Source organism: Gigantopelta aegis, chromosome 14 (assembly GCF_016097555.1).
Source record: "Gigantopelta aegis isolate Gae_Host chromosome 14, Gae_host_genome, whole genome shotgun sequence".
NCBI classification, from domain to species: domain Eukaryota; kingdom Metazoa; phylum Mollusca; class Gastropoda; order Neomphalida; family Peltospiridae; genus Gigantopelta; species Gigantopelta aegis.
Genome location: NC_054712.1, coordinates 11,636,188 through 11,661,782, shown reverse-complemented (window position 1 = coordinate 11,661,782; position 25,595 = coordinate 11,636,188). Strand labels below are relative to the sequence as shown.

The following is a 25,595-nucleotide window of genomic DNA, read 5'->3' as shown; positions in this document are numbered from 1 at the left end:
CACCAGTGATGTTGATTCTTGTTTTTATTTCCAATTACGTATATATACACATTATATATAAGGCTCAATTTATGTATCATGTATCATGTTACACATTTAATAAAATGTTCTCTTGCTTTCACTACAGTGTTTGTGTTTAATGTATATAGTTTGTTTTGTTTAACGACACCATTAGAGCACATTGATTAATCAGTCATCGGCTATTGGATGTCAAACATTTGGTAATTGACTCGTAGTCATCAGAGGAAATCCGCTACATTTTTCCTAATGCAGCATGGGGTCTTTTTATATGCACTTTCCCACAGACAGGAAAGCACATACCACAGCCTTTGATATACCAGTCGTGGTGCACTGGTTGGAATGAGAGAAAAACCAATTAGGTGAATAATTTAATAGACGAATGGCTTTCATCTGAGCCTGTGCTTCTAAAACTTTGTCTAGATCCAAATCTCTAATCTGTTATTTAACAACACCACTAGAGCACATGGATTTATTAATCATCAGCTATTAGATGTTAAACATTTGGTCATTTTGACATGTAGTCTTAGAGAGGAACACGCTACATTTGTCCATTAGTAGCAAGGAATATTTCCCACAGACAGGAAAGCACATACCATGGCCTTTGTCCAGTTGTGGTGCACTGGTTGGAATGAGAAAAAACCCAGTCAGTTGAATGGATCCACCGAGGTGGTTCGATCCTGTGACGCAAGCACCCCAAGCAAGCACTCAACCGACTGAGCTAAATCCCGCCCCTTCTAGAGTGAGATGTGATTCATCTAAACTTTGTTTATTTTGTTTAACGACATCATTAGAGCACACCGGCCTGGGTGGCATTGTGGCAGGCCATCGGTCTACAGGCTGGTAGGTACTGGGTTCACATCCCAGTCGAGGCATGGGATTTTTAATCCAGATACCGACTCCAAACCCTGAGTGAGTGCTCCACAAGGCTCAATGGGTAGGTGTAAACCACTTGCACCGACCAGTGATCCATAACTGGTTCAACAAAGGCTATGGTTTGTGCTATCCTGCCTGTGGGAGGCGCAAATAAAAGATCCCTTGCTGCTAATCGGAAAGAGTAGCCCATGTAGTGGCGACAGCGGGTTTCCTCTCAAAATCTGTGTGGTCCTTAACCATATGTCTGACGCCATATAACCGTAAATAAAATGTGTTGAGTGCATCGTTAAATAAAACATTTCTTTCTTTCTTTCATTAGAGCACATTGATTTATTTATCATCGGCTATAATTTTGGCATAATCTTGAAGAGGAAACCTGCTACATTTTTCCATTAGTAGTAAGGGATCTTTTATATGCACCATCCCACTAGATGGCACATACCACAGCCGTTGATATACCAGTCATGATGCACTGGCTGGAGTGGGAAATGGGTCCACCGAATGGATTCAATCATAGACCGACTACATATCAGGCAAGTGTCTTACCACTGGACTAAATCCTACACCTTCAGTTGAAAGGCAAATTTATATACAACTGCCACCTCCACCTCCACATCTGTTGCTAGCATCTTCTGATGTCTATGGTATATTAAAAGTCATTGTTATGTTGCACTCTGTTCATAAAAGAAGCCTTGCTGCTGTTCAGAAATAGCACTCTTATGTTGGCAGTAGGTTCTCGTTCTGTTATTTTCTAGATCAAGTTTCAATTAGCTGATGATGGGGGGGGGGGGGGGTAAAACAAAATATTTATTTTTTCACCTATCTTTATGCAAAGTTTTGTGTATTGACTTTACGCATACTTCAGCATTGTTTATTGTAGCCAAACTAAGAAACTTTCTACATTGTACTCTGTCTCTCTGTCTCTCTCTCTCTCTCACTCTCACTCCCTCCATCTGTCTCTCTCTCTCTCTCTCTCTCTCTAGCTCTCTCTCATAAATTTATTTTGGTATCACGACTTCGTATCCAGTCAAATATGATATATTTTATTATTTACAAAATACATGTACATTCATGTTTATTTTTCTGCCAAGAGAAATGAAAATAAACTGGCCAATGAATAGCTTTAAATAATAAATAAATAATATTTATTTGTATTTTTAAACCGTTTGTGTAGTCACAATATTTTAGAACTCAAATGATGACAGTTTTCTTGTGTCATGTAAAGTGGCTGAATGTGTAGATATTAAGATGAAAATACCAGTTCAGGGACCTATTTTACAAAACATCGTAAGCCAGGTTTTGCACGTAAACGTAAATTTACGACTAAATAACAATTCGTATTACTAGTTTAGTACAGTAAATATAGTTAGAATGAATGAATGAATAAATGAATGTTTAACGACACCCCAGCAATATAGTTAGAAGTCCTTAAAATTATATACTTTCCGTAATGATGTAATGTTCTGCGTGAAAAAGGCCTACAGTATTATGTCAAACAAGGTAAACCGATGACTGGTATAACTGCTAGCCGTAGACGTAAACGTACGATGGTTTGTGAAACTGGCTCCAGTGGTATAAAGTTGTATAGGCGCCACATCCAAGCCAGCTGAATAGCGAATTAATAACCACATATACACGCACACGCGCGCCCGGGCACGCACACACACACATGCACGCACACATGCACACACACACACACACAGACACATACACACCTATAGATACACACACCACACACACACACAGACACACACCACACACACACTAGGGGTGACTATTGCGGTCAGTTTCACTATTGCAATAGTATTGCGATACTTAAAATACTATTGTGATAGTATTGCAATAGTGATAGTACTATTGCAATAGTATTGCAATACTATTGTGAATACTTAAATCGCTTGATAACCGTAACATGAATAGATATTTCACAAAACTATTTACCTCAGTCTTCCAATATGTATGTATGTATGTGTGTCTGTGTGTGTGTGTGTGTGTGTGTGTGTTTATCTGTGTGTGTGTTTATATGTGTGAGTGTACGTGCGTATGTACGTATGTTTGTGTTTGTATGTATGTCTGTGTTTGTACTTAGTTATCTGTAATAATGTCACTAGGTAGTGAAATCATGCGTTGGTCGTAGACTATAATATTATAGTTGAACAAACAGTTGCGATAGTTATCGATAGTTGAATTAACTATCGATGCATTGCTATCGAGGCACTGACTATCGCAACATATCGATAGTTCGATGTATTGTTACCCCACTAATACACACCACCCCACCACCACCACCAACCCCTCTCACTGTTCAAATGTCCGTCTTGCTCTCTTACAGTCGGAATACTCGGGCAGCCTGAAACGTTTTCACTCGATATTTCCATCATTCTAACCACAGTAGGCTATATTATTAGTTGTAACCCATGTAAAAATGTGTAGTGTTTCGTATGCAACCATATAATTACTGTTTGGCAAATATGTCATTATCTGCAAAGACATACATAAACCTAGTACAGCAGAACTTCAAACATTGCAGAAAACCATGGTTATTAATTAGTCCCCTACCGATCCAACCAGAGGGGTCTATAAGTTTTTGTCTGTCCTTTTATTTGTCTGTCTGTCTGTCCCACATACAGTTTTTCAGATTTTTTTTGGATTTTTTTTAATATGCCTCAAGATATTGAGCTGATATTTTTTGTATAGCTTGATCACGTAGGCCTACTGTTACAGATCACATTCGATTTTCATGATGATTACTCATTTTACTCAGAGTTATTGCCCTTGAACTTGGGAGAAACAAACTTGTTTTCCACTCGGTTTTCTTTTTTTCTTTTTCTTTTTTTGTGCAATGCTTCAAGATATTGAGCTGAAATGTTTGTTGCCTCATCATGTACAGTTATACATGTAGATCAAGTTTGACTTAAAAGGGACAGACCCTAGTTTCAGCCCATGAAAATGCACACTAAGTTTAGTTAATCTACAAACCTTGTAGCACAGTTGGATAAAGTTACAATTGAGTCTGGTGAAATACCCTCTAAAAATATTCTAAAACTCGACTCCATAACTGTTACTTCTCAGACGCACGTGCATTTTAAGAAATATGAGAAATGCCTTTTGTGGTATTAAAAACACCAGGATGACCAAAAACACTTCGAATGTAAGGAAGTGGATATCTAAACAATAAAATCTAAGTAAAGTATGATTTCAGTTATCAAAAAACGTCTTTAATAGTCAAAACTATGCCTTAGTGTTTAAAAACTAGGGCATGTCCCTTTAATGGTGATTTACCCATTTTTACCCTTGAATTTGGGAAACAAGAAACTGTATTGGGCCCAGCTAGTAGTGGACACATACTGCTTTAGCAGTCTCAGAATCATTGTTTTCCAACAGAATATCAATTATTACAAAAATGTATTTTGTCAAATTCAAATAAAATTTGCCAATTGTTTTTAAAATTTGCAATTGGTGAATCAAGAGATAAAATTTGCTAATTGTTTTTAAAATTTTTGCAATATTTCATTTCAACTGATTTTCGTGCTTATATACAATTAAGGTTCAAGCACGCTGTCCTTGGCCACACCTCAGCTATCTGGGCTGTCTGTCCAGGACAGTGGGTTAGTGGCAAGTGAAAGAGAACAGGGCGTAGTTGTCTCACACCTACCCATTGAGTTGTTAAAACTCTGGGTGGGAGCCGGTACCGGGCTGCGAACCCTGTACCTATCAGCCTTAACCACGACACCACCGATGCCGGTAAATTTGTAAAATGTGAGTGTAACTTTTACAGTAGTTCACCATTATACAGGAATCATCAAGTGAAACGATATATTATTTAGAACTTAACTATCTGTTATTGCTGTGCTGGTTATTTTGGATCATTTACCATGATTCTTTTTAACTCTATGCATTTTTACTTTAAACAGTGCATGTCTTCCACCCACACACGTTAAAAGGGCCTTTCCGTTGTCATGGTTTGGGTGGTAAATATTCCTGATATTGATTGTGTTTGTATCAGCAGTAACACGGCTAGGAGAGTTAGATGGGTATATACAAGTACTGTAACGGATGGAATAATGTGGTATCTCGTTAAAAATTTAATGTAATTAATGGCTCAGTTACACTCGATTTAGCGATTTAGCAAGTGTATTGGGTGCGGCTATATAAAAAATGAAAATACACCGATTTCAATGAGATTATTTACACAGGATACATGCAATTTGTGCACTTTAGAAAGTCTTGCAGTTCATTAGCCGCAATTAATAACCGGTCACTTGCAACTGTGTTACATTAAACTAATGTTATTTTATTATTTTAACAGGGGCAGCATTTAGCTATGTTGGTTGAGACTAAAGCTAGGGGGCAGTCATGGGAGGCCTGAGGTGCTTGTGCCACAGGAAAAAAATTATCTCGTTGGATCCATTCAACTGATTGGGTTTTTTCAACTTCCAGCCAAAGAAAGAAATGTTTTATTTAACGACGCACTCAACACATTTTATTTACGGTTATATGGCGTCAGACATATGGTTAAGGACCACACAGATTTTGAGAGGAAACCCGCTGTCGCCACTACATGGGCTACTCTTCCGATTAGCAGCAAGGGATCTTTTATTTGCACTTCCCACAGGCAGGATAGCACAAACCATGGCCTTTGTTGAACCAGTTATGGATCACTGGTCGGTGCAAGTGGTTTACACCTACCCATTGAGCCTTGCGGAGCACTCACTCAGGGTTTGGAGTCGGTATCTGGATTAAAAATCCCATGCCTCAACTGGGATCTGAACCCAGTACCTACCAGCCTGTAGACCGATGGCCTGCCACGATGCCACCGAGGCCGGTAACTTCCAACCAATGTACCACAACTAGTCAAAGGTTGTGGTATGTGCTTTCTTGTCTGTGGGAAAGTGCATATAAAAGAGCTGCTAATGGGAAAATGTAGCGGGTTTCCTCTGATGACTACGAGTCAGAATTACCAAATGTTTGACATCCAATAGCCGATGATTAAATAATCAATGTGCTCTAGTGGTGTCGTTAAACAAAACTTCTCTTTTTTTCTCAGTAAGATACATATATTTTATGATAGAAAACAATACTATCAGTTTATAAAAGTAATGGTTAGTACATGTTCTTTAAATTTTTTATACAAAAAAAATAAAAAATAAAAAATAAATAAAAATAAACATGGCAAGTAGGCTTACACAGCATTCATTTTGTAACTGTGTTCAAAACAAAGAGCTCTCTGCTTTTAATATGGTTATCACAATAACGCACTGCAATGGGTATATTAATTGTGGCCGGAACGCGTCTGATGTAAATACACAAAACATATGCAGCAGCTGCAACAGACAGTGTTTTTAAAAGCCTGCATGACTGCAAACACGTGTCACGTTCAGCGCATGGGCGGATCCAGGAAATATTTTTAGGGGGGGACCAAAAAAGAAGGGCACATTGACTCGTCAAAAGGGCACCTTACTACAAGTTTTGATATTTACAATTAATATGAATTCCTACAGTTCTACGTCATAATATACTAGCAATAATGAAGTAAATTGGCGTCACTCACGTTAGAACCTCAATGGGGCCCCATTGAGACTCAATAACACAGACACATATCTGCACGCTTGCGCATGTAAACGAAAATCTTGATTTCATTTATCTACAATATAATTATTGTTTACTTAAAAAAAAAAAAATTCTACAAACAAAAAGGGCACTTGGACATTTTGAGGGCACTTGAACAATTTTTGGGGGGGACGCGTCCCCCTGGTCCCCCCCTTGGATCCGCCCATGCAGCGTAAATGAGATAGAAGACAAACAAATAATATGTGAAATTTAAATTGTTAAAATTGTTTTTCAGGCAATTAAAACCAGGTTTTAAGCTGCCAATTGTCAAAGCGCTAAGTGTGATTTAAAGTTGAATTTGGCAAATGAATATCATTCACCAAAACGTTAATTTGAAAAACATTTGTTTGTATGTGTATTATACACTATATAGCTATTTTTTTTTAAATTATTTTAGTATTTTATTTATTACAAACCAACTACAAACAAGCCGCAATGCAGAAGTAAGCAGATGTCGAGACCTGGCTACTACACATTATTTTTCTACGAATTGGGTCAGCAAGTGATCTGTGTCACACTCATGACACGTCACACGCACGTCACATCTGTATTACGTCACATCTGTATTACGCTAGTTAGATACTGAGTGAATGTTATGACATGAGCAATATCTTACACTGATGTGTAATAAATGTGCTTTGTCTGTAGATGCCAAGAGTGATTATACATGTATATACATACATTTACTTACACTACTAACTTACAGTACATGTGGGTTTTTTTTTTTTTTTTTTTTTTTTTTTTTGGGGGGGGGGGGTTATTACCTCAGATCACCAGCAATGTCACGTTCGGGTGCCTTGAATCATCGTCTTACAATGTACAATAATACTAAAATTATAACATATTTCATATATACATGTATGTATGTATGTGTGTATATATAGTCTATATATATCTTTCTGTTTGAAATTTGTTTTGCAATTTTGTTTTTATAACATTAAAATTAAGACTGTTGTTTAGTATTTTCATACTATAAATGCGATATTTTATATTGATTATTAACCAGTTAATTACTTGGTTCATATCACTGTTTATCATATTGCCATAACTGTATGCTTATTCAGAGAAATTCTAACGTCCATTTTTTCAAATATCCATTCCGTCAATGCATTGCATATATATTTTATTTTATTGTAATCATAAAACAAGTGTTGTAAGGTTTCAGGGACATTTTTACAAAAACTACACTTATTTGAATCTACATACATGTAGTGTATCATCTGTAAGAAAGAATTGGTAGCTAAAATCCGATGGTGCAATCGATACTGAAACCATAACAGGGTTGTATCTTTTACACATTTGAAGGGTAGAGCATAACGCTTTTCCCACATACAATAATCATATGTTAAACCATACAGTACAGTATATGTGTTGTTGTTTTTTCAATTTACAAATATCTGCCGGTATTCTACAATGGTACACTGACTTATGTATATAATGTATAATGTTTTAAAGCTATTAATATTGACAGCACCTAATGGTTTGCAGCTAACCAAACATAACTTTGTTTGGATACATTTATGTGGGGCTGGTGTCTATATACATGTACATTTACTTAGAGTAATATACATGTGTTACTGGTTTTTTTATTTACAAATATCTGGCTTTATTACCGTTTAGATAAATTTCATGCGTTTTGATTGGCCAATAACTAATCCATACCACAGGTACACCGTGTCATTTTCCGGGTCAATACAGAATTTGGGCACCAATACAAAATTTGCCAGGGTACGAAACTGTCACGTGACTTCCGCACTCTCGGGCCTCAGCTCTTAAACTAGGAAATACGTATTGAATTCTGTTTGAAAGAGATTGCGATTTATGGTAAGTGTTTTTTTATTACTTTATTATTTTTAAATACATACTTTCTTGAAAATGTTATAACCAAAAAATATAGAAAATCGTTGATTTTCGCATACTCATGCTACTGCATTGTAAATTTAATGGCGGGAACTATCAGTGTCACTGTAGGCGACCGAACTATAACAAAACTATTTCTTTGAAAAACGCATGACATGCATTCTTTGAAATGTTATACGGGTAAGTATAGTTTGATAAATATCTATGTGCCCGAGTGTAATCAGTTGTTTGGTAGTTTTCCGTGTAATAATTTTTATTTATAAATTGACAAGACCCGTGTCATTCTCGGAACCGAACATACGGGTAGCCATTGTTTATCACGTGACGCTGTGAAGCTTCTCCTTAGTTACGTATGGTTTGATAGTGAAATGAAGCAACTTTGGTCCATCATTTAGAACAGTTAACGGTCACGATGCCTAAAACATGTGCAGTTGGCTGCATAAACCATAACATGATGATAAAAAAAATATCGTTTTACAAATTTCCAAAAGAAGAGACTATTGTCCGAACCAAATTGTTAACAACTACGAAAAATTACTCTCCTACCTTTAATTGCCGTTAGATTTCCTCCAAAGTTTGTCCAGACACAAATCTTGAAAAAAACCCACTACAAATATACAGATTCCACACACGAGACTGCAACGATGTCGCCGATATTGTCTTTGCTGAAATTGCATAGGGAAAAATACATGCAGTTTTCTGCCGTCTGCCATGTTGCTTGTTTATGGAATACTCTTCAAGAGGGGTGAAAGCCTCCAAAGTATGTGACACAATTACTATGAAATCGATGATCTCTAGTGGTATCATTAAAATAGTAATAATAATAAAAAATAATAATATGACATCATCACGTTTGCTTATATATCATAACATGTTATGACGTTGTTAGATTAAGTCCTATCCTTTCACCCCTCTTGAAGAATATTCCATAAAAAGTCAAAATGGCAGCTGATACAAAATTACATGCTTTTTTCCTTATGCACTCTCAGCGAAGTCGATATAGGTGACATGGTTATCATCTGGTATGTGGAATCTGTGTTATTGTAATGGTTTTTTCAAGATTTGTGTCTGGACAAACTTTGGAGGAAATTTAACGGCAATTAAAGGTAGGAGAGTAATTTTTCGTAGTTGTTAACAATTTGGTTCGACAATAGGCGCCGCTTGTGGGTAGGGTAATTAAAATGACAAACCTGATGGAATTCCATGGCTTCCCTCACAATGAATAAGAATAAGAATAATTTATTTGCATAACACCCGAATATGGTCAGAGCAAAAATAACAATATAATATACATTTATCTGCAGTAACAGTAACATAAATATACATTAATTACATGAACAAACATCTGAATCAACAAATACATATGTAATTTAAGCCTTATTACTAGTGACTATGTTGACTTTAATGTTGTTGCTTGTTGACACCAACAGAGATTAATTTCGAGTTGCGATTTGAGCTAAGATGAAGCAGGACGTGTGCGCTTGCTCTCTCGAGCTACCCCCCCCCCCCCCACCTGGGGGGACTCATTGCTTCTTACGGAGTGTTATTGGAGTACCGCGTCACGTACACCGGGCCACGGGCAACCGTGACCTTGGTGTACGGTGAACCAGCGAGAAAGCCACCTAGGAGGAGAAGGAGGAGGAAGACGGACGCGCCAGGGGCGGACCGGGGGAGGTCAAAACCGGTAGCTCAACTACCGGCGGCGACTTCTTCTGTTGTACGCCCCAAGCCCCAGTCTACACCAGCGAGACCAGCTGTTACAGCCCTGCTGGATCCAGATGTTGACTTGCCAGTGGCGAAGCCGGACACGGACCTTAACCGGGCCCTGATGGAATCGCCCCCCACATCTCCGAAGCCTTCAGCCTCCGGGTTTCCAGCGATGCCACCCCCACCCAGGAAGAGTGGCGCTGTAGAAACCCAGGCCCGTCTTGTGGCCGTTGGAAAACGAAAGGCGGTTGTGTCCCCAGGCGACCAACCAGACAAGCCAAGTCCGCCGACTCAACCGCCTACACCAACTTCACCGCCGATAGATGATCCGACCATCGGCCAGCCTTGGACATTACAGTCTGGCAAGCTACCATCGCGCTACACAAGGCTGGTCAAGACCAACATCGGGGATGTCCGTCGGCTCCTTTGTGAACCTGGTCCGGAGACCTACGAACCTCTGCCCCTAACGGAAGGAGAGTTTTCGGTGCGGAGGATTACTATGAAAGATGGGAGAGGGATCTGCCTTACTGTCCGCCGGAGGGGACTTTTCCACCAAGGGATGCTTCTCGATGAAATGGACAACCCGACCATCCACCGTGTCATCAAGACCGTTGCCGGGGAAGATTACCGTCCAATCACCGAGAACATCGCCAAGTCCACATACCGGCAAGCCCTCCACCATCTGGATTCGTCCCTCTTCATCAGCTCTCCTTGACGACATCCCCTCTACCAACCTCCTTTGCCTCCGTGAGTAACCTCTTTTATTGGGCTAGTTAGACTTTAAATGTTTTGTAAGCAGTTCAAAAATTTTATGTTTATTTTTTTATAAGTAGTCTAACGCATTTTATTTTGGCGCCCGTTCAATTGCTCAAAATCACCTTAAAAACTTTTCGGCCGAGCAGTCTTAACTATTTTGGGTTAAAAATTTAGAGTCCAGACATGTTTTGGTATGCAGTTACCCTTTGTAGACTTAGGTAAAAAAACAGGCTTCACCGAGGAATCGAAATTCAGCCAATCAGAACACGGCTCCCACTCGGTGTTACTTCAAGTTTACGAAGTGTCTGCTATTTGGTCCGCGCTCACTAAATGGCTTTTTTCCAAATTCCGCCCACCTCAAACTTACACCCCCCCCCCCCCTGCTCCGGAGTTAGTCACTGGCGAAGTCAGAGGCTAAATCTGTAGTGGGCGTGCCTGAACCTCTGTGGATAGGGGCACGTAAATACAGTTGCCCGTTGCCCCAGAGATTAATTTAGCAAACAAAATAGTCCCACAAAAAATCCCACATTTAATTTATACTGTAAATAAAATACACAATTCCATCGCCTTCCATGATGACGACCCCCCCCCCCCCCCCCCCCCCCCCCCAACAAAACGATGCATCCAGTTCTTGAATAAAAGAGTATATTCCTTTATCATTAAATTTGTGTGGTCTTTATTTTTCATTTAATCTTAGTTGTTTGGATATTATCTATGCTTGTATTTATTTTGCCATACTACAGCTACATCTTATTTATTTATTTTTTAATTTTAAAATAAAAGTTTATACTGCTAAATTACACACATATAATAATTATAATATAGGCCTAAATTCTTGTTTAAACTTTAATTATTATTATTATTATTTTTTTGCAAATGTGTCTGTAGCAGGCCTGCAGTAAGAAAATATAGGTCGTTTCCCCCACCCCCTTCTCTCTGTGTGTTTAGTATTTACTTTGGTGCAGAGGGTAAATAATGTGTGTGCCTTTGTTTCAGTATATATATAAAGTGTGTGTGTGTGTGTGTGTGTGTGTGTGTGTGTGTATATATATATATATCTATCTATATATATGTATGTATATATATATACACACACACATACATATACATAAATCTAAAAATACAAAAAAATCTATTCTATTGTGGATCAATATAATTTGGTGGTTGTGGTACATTTTGCTTGTTCAAGTTAGAGGACTTACCTTTTTACATATATATGTAGTTTCGTGGTATTCTACAGTTCGGTGTGTGTGTGTGTTTGTGTGTGTAATCTGCTTCAGCAATTACCTGCAATAAAATGAATGGTCAACTGTCATATCTGATATTTGTTTTCCATTTTGAAAACAGTTTGCCATGAAGAATATAGCATTTAACCATCTCATTCATATATTTTCCTTGAATATGCTACATAAGTGCATCTACATGAGGTAATTTAACCCGGGTTAAAAGCAACTTAGGTTAAATATGTGTAGTCTAGTAGAAGGCATACCGATATAGATCAGTTTATTAACAACCATATTTGCCTCCTTTCTCCAGCTGTACATTGTATACTATTAAAAATTAGTTTTGTAGATATTACTTAAATTGAACTGCAATAACAATTCCAATACAGCACAAGACTGAACAAGAAAATATCTGCAATATCCATTGTGACTAGATATAAAACAACACCAATATATATATATATATATATATATATATAACCATTATTTACTCAGGTAAGTTTTTGTGTGTTTTTTACTAAATATACCAGGTTAAACCCTATTATTAAAACATTTGTATGTTTGTTCGACAAGGTAACACTTATGTTTTATTAGGTTGTAGACCTCGACATGAAAATAACTGAGGGAACTGATTATTTGCTCCCTAATGTAGTTTATGGGGGGCAATTTAAAATATTACCATATTGATACTACATGTATATAAATTCACATGCCAAAGGAAACTATATATTATTCTCCTTGAACTAATCTCAGGTGTGATGGGTAAGTAGAGAGAGATATTGCTCCCCCTAGATGTCAAGGTCTGAGGATGGCTATATTTTATTATTGCTATTTTTTGTTGCCTGCATTCAACCGGTAAGGAAGGGCAACATCATGTGGTAATTTTGCAATCTGTAAAAACAAAAGCATTTCATTATTTCAAGAAACTGTATTTTGTTTTAAGAATAAAAGAATGTATTCAGTATGCCAATACATCTATATAATAAGATATGACAATAATACTATTGTAATTTTGAAGTTGTAAAGTAACAACTTTGCCATTGTTTAATTATTACAGATTATTTGGAAATAAAATAATTATTAAATCATAAAAATAATTAACTTAATCATGCATACAAATTTTATTATAAATACAAATTATATATTTTGTAGCCCACATCATAATTATTATATTAATAATTATCTTATCATTTCAAAATTGTTAAAATTTATAATTAACATTACCTGAAAATTGCATCAACAAAAATTATATTCTGCCCAACCTGCCCTGTCCCCTCGACATTCAAAGTACACGGAAACACATCGGTACTAAATATAGATTATACTAATTCAGATTCCCGTTGTTCGTTTCTCTTATATGGCAACCCAAGCTGTTATAAAACACATAAGACGTATGAGTACAGCTCAGATCATGGATACAGAAACTGTTACACCTAGGTCAAATATTAAACTTTGCACAAATCATGTGAAATGACACTAATTTACTGACTGATATCTAAACTATGTAATTTATAACTTGCAGATCAAGAACATAAGAATTTTGCTCTTGACGGAGCATTTCATAGCAAGACATGCATATCTGCTCATAACACGGTGTCTTGTGATGCATAGTAACTGATAATAAACAAGGTCATTTCACAATTAAACCCAAAAACAAACATGAATAAGTGGAAGACTATGTGAAGACACCAAAAAACCCAAATTGTTTATAAACTTAAAGTTTAGAAGTGACACTGTAAAATAGACACTGTTATGAGCAGCAGATTAAAAAAAAAAAGTTTCCAGGTAAAGAAAACTAACACCATTGGACATATACAACAATGAACACAATATGGTACATGGAAATAGATTTATTCATCATTTATGATAACCCAAAATCAATAGCACACATTGAAGTAGAAAGACTATTTCAAATCACCTTCTGTGCATAGCACAGACACTGATTATGCCAAAATACATCATAAAACACTGCAAATCATACAGATGTGACCCCATTTGACAGAATGACTTAATCATTCCTAGGATGTGTTAGCTTGTCTTGAGTAATAATAATAAAAAAAAAAATACAATGTACTGGTATATATATATATGCTATAGACTGTAATATTTCGAGTTCACTTTTATAATGAATATAAAAGATTTGGAAGTAGAAGCTCTGTAAATATACTCAGCAGGATAATATTGCCTCTCAATTAGTGTTAAGTTATAACATCTTACTTTAATGATTGGGAGAAGAAAGAAAAAAACAATAAACGAAATATGAGGAAAAAATAGTTGGCAATCACTGGAATAAAACTTGTAATTTGATCATTGGGATCCAATACTAAACAGAAATCATGTAGGCAATTTGTGTCTTTAAAAGAAATCCTTGGAACAGGCATAATGTCCAGGATCTTATTGGAGAAAAAAAAACGAGGTGTCCAATACATCAGACATGACATAGTGCTGCCCCATTTTCCTCAGGAAACGCAGCTCTGTTCCATCGTCATCAACACTTTCAACCTGCAAAATATGAAAATGTCACATTATATAACAAGCTTGTACAATGTACTGACAAAATGTAAACAGAAAAAACTCCACATTTGTTTCATGTTTGTGCTGTTGCTTCTGTTGTTTATCTTACAAGGTTTGTTGTCAACATCCAAATAAATTTTCATGAGGTTTAAATAACTAAGTAATTTAATCCAAAACTTAAATCTGTTTTGTACATTCCATAAAGTTTTTTTTGGCACAAATGGCAAAAGGGGGTTAGGATCGGTCAGGTAACCCGAGCCACACATATTATTTAATTTGGTCTAATTGTATTTTACTTCCAGGTTCCTTGTAATAAAGTGTTAAAATGTAAAAAAAAAAAAAACCCACTTTAAATGGTTAACATAAAATGATACCTAAAAGTTATGTTTATAGATAAAACAACTAAGTCAATATTTTTTGTAGCATTTTTTTGTTAAAGTTTGTGGTTGCTATGGTTATGAAAATGCCTACATAAATAGCCAATGAAAAGATGGATTTTGATTATTTAAAGTTTTTTCGGCCATAACAAAGACTAACTAAAATAATCCTCAAAAGACTGTTCAGACATCTGCTTAAAACTTTTCTGTTCAAAGATTTTGATTACCGAATAGAAGTACATCAAACACAAAATAAAAGAACTTTAACCCTTTTTTGTTTCACCATCAAAGACTACAAAGAACAAAGTGGCTAGTCTTGTTAACACATCTTTTAGAACATCTTTTAGAGGCAATACAAATTCTAAAGGTAGACACAGTTGGGCCACACAGGTGGGAGGTGTTACTATACAATACATTCAACCTCACTTTGAATCTGTAGTATCAAAAGGATGTGGATTATCACATTGTTGATAATTAAAAGTTCAAAATATTTCAAAAGACAACATAAAAGGCTTTTTTCTAAGCTTTGTACTCTTGTACTTCAACAAATAAATGGAGTCTGTGTTATGAGCAGCATGCCATGAGTTAAAATTTACTTATTTATTACAAAAATTAGGCAGATATATTTCAATCACTATTTCATTAATGTGGACCAACATAAAGCTGGTTTAATTAATTAGGCACATTGATTTGCAAACAATCACTTCAGCTCATAACAAAGGTTCCAAAAATTAAAATATAAAATGGGTGTCTGTGTTATGAGCAGAATACCATGAGTTACAATTGGGTTAAAATTTGCTTATTTATTACAAAAATTAGACAGATATATTTCAAGCACTATTTCATTAATGTGGACCAACATAAAGCTGGTTTAATTAATTAGGCACATTGATTTGCAAACAATCACTTCAGCTCATAACAAAGACTCCAAAAATAAAAATAAAATGGGTGTCTGTGTTATGCACAGAATACTATGAGTTAAAATTGGGTTAAAATTAGCTTATTTATTACAAAAATTAGACAGATATATTTCAATCACTATTTCATTAATGTGGACCAACATAAAGCTGGTTTAATTAATTAGGCACATTGATTTGCAAACAATCACTTCAGCTCATAACAAAGGTTCCAAAAATTAAAATATAAAATGGGTGTCTGTGTTATGAGCAGAATACCATGAGTTACAATTGGGTTAAAATTTGCTTATTTATTACAAAAATTAGACAGATATATTTCAAGCACTATTTCATTAATGTGGACCAACATAAAGCTGGTTTAATTAATTAGGCACATTGATTTGCAAACAATCACTTCAGCTCATAACAAAGACTCCAAAAATAAAAATAAAATGGGTGTCTGTGTTATGCACAGAATACTATGAGTTAAAATTGGGTTAAAATTAGCTTATTTATTACAAAAATTAGACAGATATATTTCAAGCACTATTTCAATAATGTGCACCAACATAAAGCTGGTTTAATTAATTAGGCACATTGATTTGCAAACAATCACTTCAGCTCATAACAAAGACTCCAAAAATAAAAATAAAATGGGTGTCTGTGTTATGAGCAGAATACCATGAGTTACAAATTGGGTTAAAATTTGCTTATTTATTACAAAAATTACACAGATATATTTCAAGCACTATTTCATTATTAATGTGCACCAACATAAAGCTGGTTTAATTAATTAGGCATGTTATATGCGAACTATCGCGATTCTAATGGTGAGAGAATGGCCATCAAAAATGCATTTATCATCATAAAATTTATCACAAAGTGTCTCAAGTAAAAAGAAGAAACATTAACAAAAGAAATACTAACCTTCCATTCGTGTGTACTGCTCGGTTATCAACCAAATTGAAGAAAAACGTCCCTGGATCAAATTGTCTTCCGCTCATAACGTGTCAAAACCAACAGACACGAACGCATTGCTTTTAGTAAACAACTTGTGGAATGTATTAAGCAAATTTACAACATATCACAATTTTACCCAAAGTTGCAGCGTGTGTTCTTTCGCTCATAACGCACAGGACACCAATCACTTGCGAGTTATATATATATGACCATAAATTACGTAATTTTACAATCACAAATCTCAGTTTTTCCTGTGTACAGTACTAAAGTGTACATATTAAGCCATGTGGTCTTTGTGACGAAAAAACACTTTGTTGCAGTAGATACATGCATCGTCTAGCATTAATGTAAATAAGACACTAATGGTTATGAGCGGAATGTAGATTTATCGCCAGTAAAATCATGCAATTTACTTAAATATACATGGAAACAATTTAATGAGAAAATAACAAGAGTATTTATCTTATGTTAGGTGGTAGTTGTGGTCTGTATATTGCTTTTGTACATGGGATATTTGTTGATCAAAATTTGTAGTCGTCATGATGTAACAAAATGGCCATGGTTTTTACCCACTATTACTGTCGTTTTAGCTTTTTCCTGAACTTGGTGCAAACCAAACATAGCAAACTTTGCTCCTACTAGGTTCTATAAAGTCTTTCCTGGACATAGTTGTAAAAGCAACTTTGAATTTTTTTACATATCCTTTGAAAATTGATTTTTTGTTCAACATACACTCAGTGTACCCATGATCTGAGCCGTACTTGTATTGCAACTATGTGTTAGCTACAGAAAATAAATGACAATATGTAAGGCATGTAAAAATTTAATATGATAACTTTATTCTATGTAAACCAGTAATCATTAAGGCTTTGCTTCACCCCCAAAGAGCCGGATGATCGGTAACTAGGCCGTGTGACGTCACGCCGGTTCCGAGAATTAAGGTGATAAGAGTTGCCCCCCTTTGTTTACAAATCGTCTGCGTTTGACAGCTCGCTACAATAGGGGTGCAACGATACGGTCAAAACCGTATTGCGATATAAGAAACTGTATTGCAATATAATTGATATTATTTATGGGTTGGGTTTTTTTTAATGAAAATAAAAGGCATAACTTTTTAATGATCTTTATTAGTTTCAGCTGTCAGGCTAAATGTTTTAGGCCATATTTTTATTTTTTAACACAATACTAGTCTACTAGAACACTGGCGTGACGGTGTCAAACTATTGATGATGATAACTAATTTAACTTGTCCATATACCACTAGGGTTTCGAACACGCCCATCCCGAGTCCGACCTCCGATAAGATCGGTGGCCTGACTCGGGATGGGGGGGGGGGGGGGGGGGGGGGGGGGATGAAAATGGGCAGAATTTAGAAAATAGCAATTAGTAAAAAAAGTTCATAGAATAAAAAAAGAAAAAAAAAAAGGTTACAATCCAAAAAGAAAAAAGAATTGACTGCTCGGCCGAATATTTATATAATTTGGAGCATTTTAGAAGGAAAGTCCAAAATTAAATAAGAGAAAGAAGAGAGGATTGGACTATTTAATAATATTTTTACAAAAAAGAAGTAATTTTGAACGCAGATCTAAAAGTTTAAAGTCCGATCGATATGTCCACGCGAGTGGCCTCGTTAAGGCCGTTTGGGTGCACAGCTTAAAGGGACGAGATAGGTTGCATCCCGTCAAGAAAACCCCTAGATCGACAGTCGATAGACGTTGAAGGTGTACTGCTGTGCTGAAATACAGATCACGAGAAGCCGGATTTGTCTGAACGAGAGAGAGTATCAGACTAGGGTATAGTCCAGTCGTCATGGGTTGGTATAGTGGTGCGGATGGGCCCGACTCCGGAGGATACGAGATAGTATCACTATAAAGCAATGTAAAGTCTAGAAAAAGAGTAGTAGGGGCCGACCCCGCTTCCTATTTCTTCTTAGAGTGGGGCGGTCAATCTTCCAGTACTGCTAGGACAGGCTCGGACATGTAGAGACTAAACGCGAACAACCGTGGCGTTCTGCAGAATGGCCGTCATACGAGTCACGAAAAAACCCTGTCGACAGTCAGACGGAGAAATGACGTGGAAGCAAGGAATCTCGCTAAAAAAGAATCCAACCTGGTGGTGCAGGCTGTCGAAATGAGAAGCGTTCCAGCGTTCAATCAGTTCCAATGGCCGCATACATTCCAGTAGAAAACTTAATTTCGCTGACAAAAACAACGAAATGAGGGACCCCCCAAGTCGAGCACACAAAAGCACGTGCAGTGTGCACAAGCGAAACAAACACGTCTTACCGCGTGGAGCTCCAGACTCTGAATGGTCAAACTATTCATAAATTGTCACATTCGGAAATCCTTACTATCGGGCTTTTCCGTTGCTGCTCGCTTAACACGGAAATGTACGTATTGAGTCACAATGTTTCGCCAGATCGACCGAACCAGAGCCGAGGTTATTAGCCGAGGTATTTTGAACGATCGGCCGAAGTATTCCGAGTTCAGTGAAAAACAGCGAAGTGTGATTCTCATTTGTTGGTTTATTTCTTCGAAGATGATAGCCGTAGCCGTACTCCAACGTAAATGATCAACGAATGATAATGTGTAAGTAACAAAACATTTATTTGTAATTATCGTTAACTGGTTATTTTCACTGGACTTTTGACACGTTTTGTTTAGAAGTTAGAACCAAGTATAACCGACCTATCACTTCATATGCCAACAAGTAAGCCGACTACGCTTGACGTGATTGTTACATTTCCTGTCATCACCAATTAATAAAATGATGTGGTTTTTGTTTGTTTGTTTGCCTATTTCAAATCAAACAAGTTACAAGGAAACAAAATCGCGGTACGCAAAACTGTACCGCGGTTCGTATCGAGCTGATCAATTATCGCGGTATACCGGTATACCAGTTTATCGTTGCAGCACTACGCTACAATGGCTAAACGATTCGGAAATCATACAGAATCAGAAATATTGCAAAAAAGAAAAATAATATTTTTGTGTTTTATTTTAAATTTTATCTTACAAAAATATTTTAAACCTTAAAAATCTTTGTGTGATTTGTTCAAAATGTTTGAAAAAGATCTAAAAGGTAATAAATTCGTTACGCGGTTTTTGCCAGGGCGTACAGGATTGTACGCCCCTTCAAATTCTGTATTTCCTGAGGCGAAGGGGCGTACAATCCTGTACGCCATGGCAAAAACCGCGTAACTAATAGTATAGTCTACAATGGTACACTCATTTTATGGATATATATATAGGTAGCAGTTCACCAAATAGTCCATGTATCTCTGCAGGTCAAAGTTCGAAGTTCACCCAACTTTTCATTCCACAATTATTGCTACCAATCCTGCCATTGGTGATAAATGTGACTGTCACAGTGATTGTTGTCATGTAATATTGTTTCACCTTGCCAGTAAATTGTAATAATTTAATTTGTCAGTGCAGACATGTACCGGTACTAGCTACTATTTGCCTTTGAATCGTACCTTCTAAGGGCGAGATTTAGGTCAGTCGGATGAGTGCTTGCTTGAGGTGTTGTCGCAGGGTCGAACCTCCACTGTGGATCCATTCACAACTGGACAAAAGCCGTGGAATGTGCTTTCCTGTCTGTGGTAAAGTGCATATAAAAGATCCCTTGCTGCATTAGGAAAAATGTGGCAGGTTTCCTACATATACATGTCAGAATTACCAATTGTTTGACATCCAATAGCCAATGATTAATTAATCAATGTGCTCTAGTGGTGTCGTTAAACAAAACATTAAAAAAAAAAAATCTAATGACAATTTTTGTGCATAACTATAGGGCAGTCAAAAGACACTTAATTCCCATTATGTCTGAAATGAGCAGCTTAACCTCCAAGTTTTTAACTTTTACTTTAACAGGTGGTAGTATTTTTTTTTTTTTTTATCCATGGTGTATATTTAGAAAATTAACTAATGAGCTACAAGCAATCTAATTAAAATTAGCTCCACTATTACATGTGGATCTAACAGCAGCCAGTTGGAGCTCATGTCCACCAATCAAAACCTTACTTGCAGAATCATGCCAGTGATTTGAAAATAATTTGAAAGCATGTAATAGTGGAGCTAATTTTAATTAGATTGAGCTTCAAGGAATTACGAATTATCTATCCCAAGTGAATACATGTTTTATAACAATCATTCCTGAGGGACAGATAATTTGCAACTCCTTATAGCCAGTTGGTTATTCTCTTTATTACCCATTGTCAGTTGTAATTGGGTTTTCAATATAAAAATTCCTTTGCTATCTACAACAAAGTCAGCAGTCATTACATCATATACACTTATGTGAAGTTATCAAAAAATGTTTACCCTGTATATTTGATCCCATATAGAGGTAATAAATCACTTTAATTTGGGTATTGTAATATATGTTGAGTGAAATGCTGCATGGCGCAGTTTTAGCCATATACAGGTATGTTAGTATTGTCATCTGTGCTATTTGATTTGGTGGTGTGCACCCAATAGTAAACATGTTTTCAAACTATTATTGACAGTCCACAATGGTTTGCAGCTAACCAAATACGAGTTTCTACAAATGGATTTATGTGGGGGTGGTATGGTGACATGCATTGCATGAAATTGGAAAGTGTAAATACATGTATATACTGTAACTATTGATGGCCAGAGCCAGAAATTGCGCAAGACCCGTAATTTTTTATTCCCAATTCGTGCTCGTTTGTTTCTCACTATTCAGGTCTACTTTTCCGTTATTTCATTCTTGAAAGATCGATCCCCATCGGTGGGCCCATTGGGCTATTTCTTATTCCAGCCAGTGCACCACGACTGGTATATCAAAGGCTGTGGGATGGTGCATATAAAAGATCCCTTGCTGCTAATCAAAAAGAGTAGCCCATGAAGTGGCAACAGTGGGTTTCCTATCTCAATCTCTGTGTGGTCCTTAACCATATGTCTGACCCCATATAACCGTATTTAAAATAAAATGTGTTGAGTGTGTTGTTATATAAAACATTTCCTTTACCCATTCGTAAAAATGAAAGAAATGTTACCAGTCACTGATGGGGACAGGATTCAGCTCAGTCAGTTGAATGCTCGCCTGAGGTGTTTGCACTGCAGGATCGAACCACCTTGGTGGATCCATTCAGCTGATTGGGTTCTTTCTTGTTCCAACCAGTGCACCACAACTGATCAAAGGCCATGGTATGTGCTTTCCTGTCTGTGGGGAAAGTGCATATAAAAGATCCCTTGCTACTAATGGAAAAATGTATCGGGTTTCCTCATGAGTCAAAAATTACCAAATGTTTAACATCCAATGGCTAATGATTCATAAATCTAGTGGTGTTGTAAACAAAAACGAAGTATCTGATGTATCAACTTATAGCAGCTACCATAATATGTATCTTAAAAGGGCAGTCTCACAGTTGCATAAAGTTTGTTTTGTTTAATGATACCACTAGAGCACATTGATTTATTCATTATCAGCTATTGGATGTCAAACATTTGGTAATTCTGACATATAGTCCTTGAGAGGAAACCGGCCACATTTTATCCATTAGTAGCAAGTGATAATTTATATTCACCATCCCACAGACAGGATAGAATAATCCGATATGTCATGGCCATTGATATGCCAGTCGTGACAGGTCCTGAACCGACACTTTCCTCTTTTTGGTGTCACACTCTGCACCAGCTGGTGCAACAACATGTGGAGACACCAGTGGGCTGGCTGGAAGCGACGTCACTTTAGCATGTATTGACTCCATCGGCATTGGTGCTGCAGGGGGAGGGGCTGCCACTGCCAGTTGAGCTGACACCTTGGGGCCCCCCGCCCCTTTGCCGCTCCTGGCGACTGCTGCTTCCGAGTAGTGGGGGGCGGCGAAGCAGAAGGGACAGCCGCAGGCAGTTGAGCTGCCAAGTTTGGTCCTCCGCCGCTGGTGGTTGAGCCGCCAGGTCTGGTACCCCCTGAGCCGCCTTGGGACGCCTTCTCCTACTGACCGGCCTCGGTGGCGTCGTGGCAGGCCATCGGTCTACAGGCTGGTAGGTACTGGGTTCGGATCCCAGTCGAGGCATAGGATTTTTAATCCAGATACCGACTCCAAACCCTGAGTGAGTGCTCCGCAAGGCTCAATGGGTAGGTGTAAACCACTTACACCGACCAGTGATCCATAACTGTTTCAACAAAGGCCATGGTTTGTGCTATCCTGCCTGTGGGAAGCGCAAATAAAAGATCCCTTGCTGCTAATCGGAAGAGTAGCCCATGTAATGGCGACAGCGGGTTTCCTCTCAAAATATGTGGTCCTTAACCATATGTATGACGCCATATAACCATAAATAACAAAATGTGTTGAGTGCGTCGTTAAATAAAACACTTCTTTCTTTCTTTCTTTCCTTCTCCTACTGTTCGCTCTCTTTGGTCTATTGTTCCTGTAATATAGAGTAACAATGGCCGAACTCCCATTGTGTTCAACACGATACTTGGCTAGAGAGCCAAGCTCACGCAACACAGCCCCTAGGGTGGGGGGAGAGAAACCTCGACGTTTGTGGAATACAACTGCATCTTTCGCTGTCTCAAGTAGGAATGAGTACTTTCATGGCGATTTCCCCAGTGTTGACAGAGTTATGGCCCTTGAACTTACATGCAGCAGATAACAAAATGTGTTTTGGATATATTTTTTTCGCAGTGCTTCAAGGGTATAGAATATCCACCCACCCCCACCTGGATGACCTAGTTGACTGGGAGAAGCTCTTATTAAAGTAACATTGCTTTATTTATTTTACTTAATTTATTTAATTAAAACATTTTTTTTTAAGGATGACTCTAAATTTAATTAACATTGCTATATTTACTTTACTTATTTTATTTTTCTAATTTTTTTCATTCCACCCCCACAGGATGACCAAGTAGACTGGGATAAGCCAATCCTTGACCAGATTCCGTCGCTAGGAGACAAGTACTTCGAGTGGGTTCACAAGCCCGTCAAGCGGCCGCTGCGGCTCTTCCACTCGGACTTCATGGAGTTCTTCTCCAAGTGTCCGTGGTGGCTGGTTCCGGTCGTCTGGTTCCCCGTCATCTGTCTGCTGCTGCACCACGCCTACACCAACCTGGCCCTGCAGCCCGAAGTCTGGCTCGGTTCGCTGGCTGGAGGTATGGATGGATGGAGGGATGGATGGATGGACGGAAGGACGGACGAATGGGATGAATGGATGAATGTTTAATGGCACCCCAGCACAAAAATACACATCAGCTATTGGGTGTCACAAAAGGTAACGGGAGGTTCATGTTTATAAGCATCTGGAACAGGTATGGTAGAGCAGGGAGGGGTGTGGGGCCTTAGTATCCCTTCTACACACACATACAATTAAAACAAAATTGGTGGGGGGGGGGGGGGGGGGGGCATTTACCTGCATTTGTTATGGTGTGTGTTTCTTGTAACATGCAGTAAATAACATTTCAGGGTATCTAGTCTTCACAGTTTCAAGCATCTTGAACAGGTATGGTGGAGCAGGAAGGACTGTGGGGCTTTAGTTCCCACACACACACCTCACCCTTCTCAATAATTTGGAATAATTTTTTTTTAAATACCTTGATTGTCGTGATGAATTTTACCTGTAACATGCACTAAATTACATTTCAGGATATCTAGTTTTCACAGTTACAAGCATTTTTAACAGATACGGTGGAGCAGGGAGGGCTGTGGGGCTGTAGTTATTCCAACCCACAGTAATTCTGAATCCATAAAATGTTGGCTTTTACCTGTATGGTGGATCAGGGAGGGAGGTGGGGTTTTAGCCCCCCCCCCCCCCCTCAATAATTCTTTATTAAAAAAAATACCTGAATTTTAGAATGCAGGAAATTGCATTTGAGGATAACTACATGTAGTTTTCCAAGTGAGCATATCAACAAACGCCCACGATCTCAGTCATCACTAGGGTTTTAATGAATACACATGGTGGCGAATATGATACATGATAACAAATATTAGGTGACGAATACAAATATGTAACATAATATATATGTAAACGTGAAAAGGTTTTGCAGAAAGGAAGAAGAGTTTTTGTTTTAAAGTAAAAAGTGGTTAATAAATATGGGTGTTTTTTAACAGAAGTGAAATCAAGGTACACGTCCAGTGTGTTGAATAAAAAAGGATTGGTCTCTGCGCTTGATCTACTACAAAACATTATTAAAACAATTGAATCAATGTTGTGTTTTGGTTAGAGTGAATTAGAAACATAAATTGTACAGTTGGCATTAATTACATGTATTCGTGTATTCCATTCAGCTAGTGACGAATACGAATGCAACTATGATACAGATCGCTGTTCGGTGCACCAAATATTCAAGTTTATTGTTACACCTCTAGTCATCACCCCTAATATTTATTTGCTTCTGGCATGTCTGAATTTAAAAGCCAAGGCCCATATTTTTGTAGCTGTCTTAGCATTACGAAATCGTAAAACTGTTGTAGACTGTGACAACACCACAGCACACGCTATAGTGACATCATGACTTACACTAAGATAGCTTCAAAAATATGGGCCTAGGTTTGATGCATCCTTCACAGATCCTGGAACGGGACGTAGCTCAGTGGTACAGCGCTCGCCTGGTGCATGATCGATCTAAGATCCATTCCCGTCGCTGGACCCATTGGGCTATTTCTCATTCCAGCCAGTGCACCATGACTGGTATATCAAAGGCTGTGGTATTTACTACCCTGTCTGTGGGATGGTGCATATAAAAGAACCATTGCTGCCAATCAAAAAGAGTAGCCCATGAAGTGGCGACAGTAGGTTTCCTATCTCAATCTCTGTGTGGTCCTTAATCAT

The 25,595-nt window shown here is 37.6% G+C and overlaps 1 protein-coding gene across 2 annotated transcripts in view; it reads left to right on the top strand.

Annotated features, from left to right (window-relative positions):
• Positions 1–24,339, top strand: part of LOC121388538 (fatty acid 2-hydroxylase-like) — a 64,964-nt gene extending 40,625 nt beyond the window's left edge. Inside the window, exons 1-3 of one of the 2 annotated variants that reach the window (XR_005959982.1) lie at positions 9,811–10,818; positions 23,664–23,916; positions 24,227–24,339. Coding sequence is in view for 1 of the 2 variants with exons in the window: in XM_041519914.1 (XP_041375848.1) it covers positions 24,227–24,297 (71 nt within the window). In the remaining variant the exon portion in view is untranslated. Of the gene's footprint in view, positions 1–9,810; positions 10,819–23,663; positions 23,917–24,226 lie in introns of those variants that run through there. The other variant, XM_041519914.1, reaches the window with a different exon arrangement.
• Positions 24,340–25,595: the final 1,256 nt, after the last annotated feature.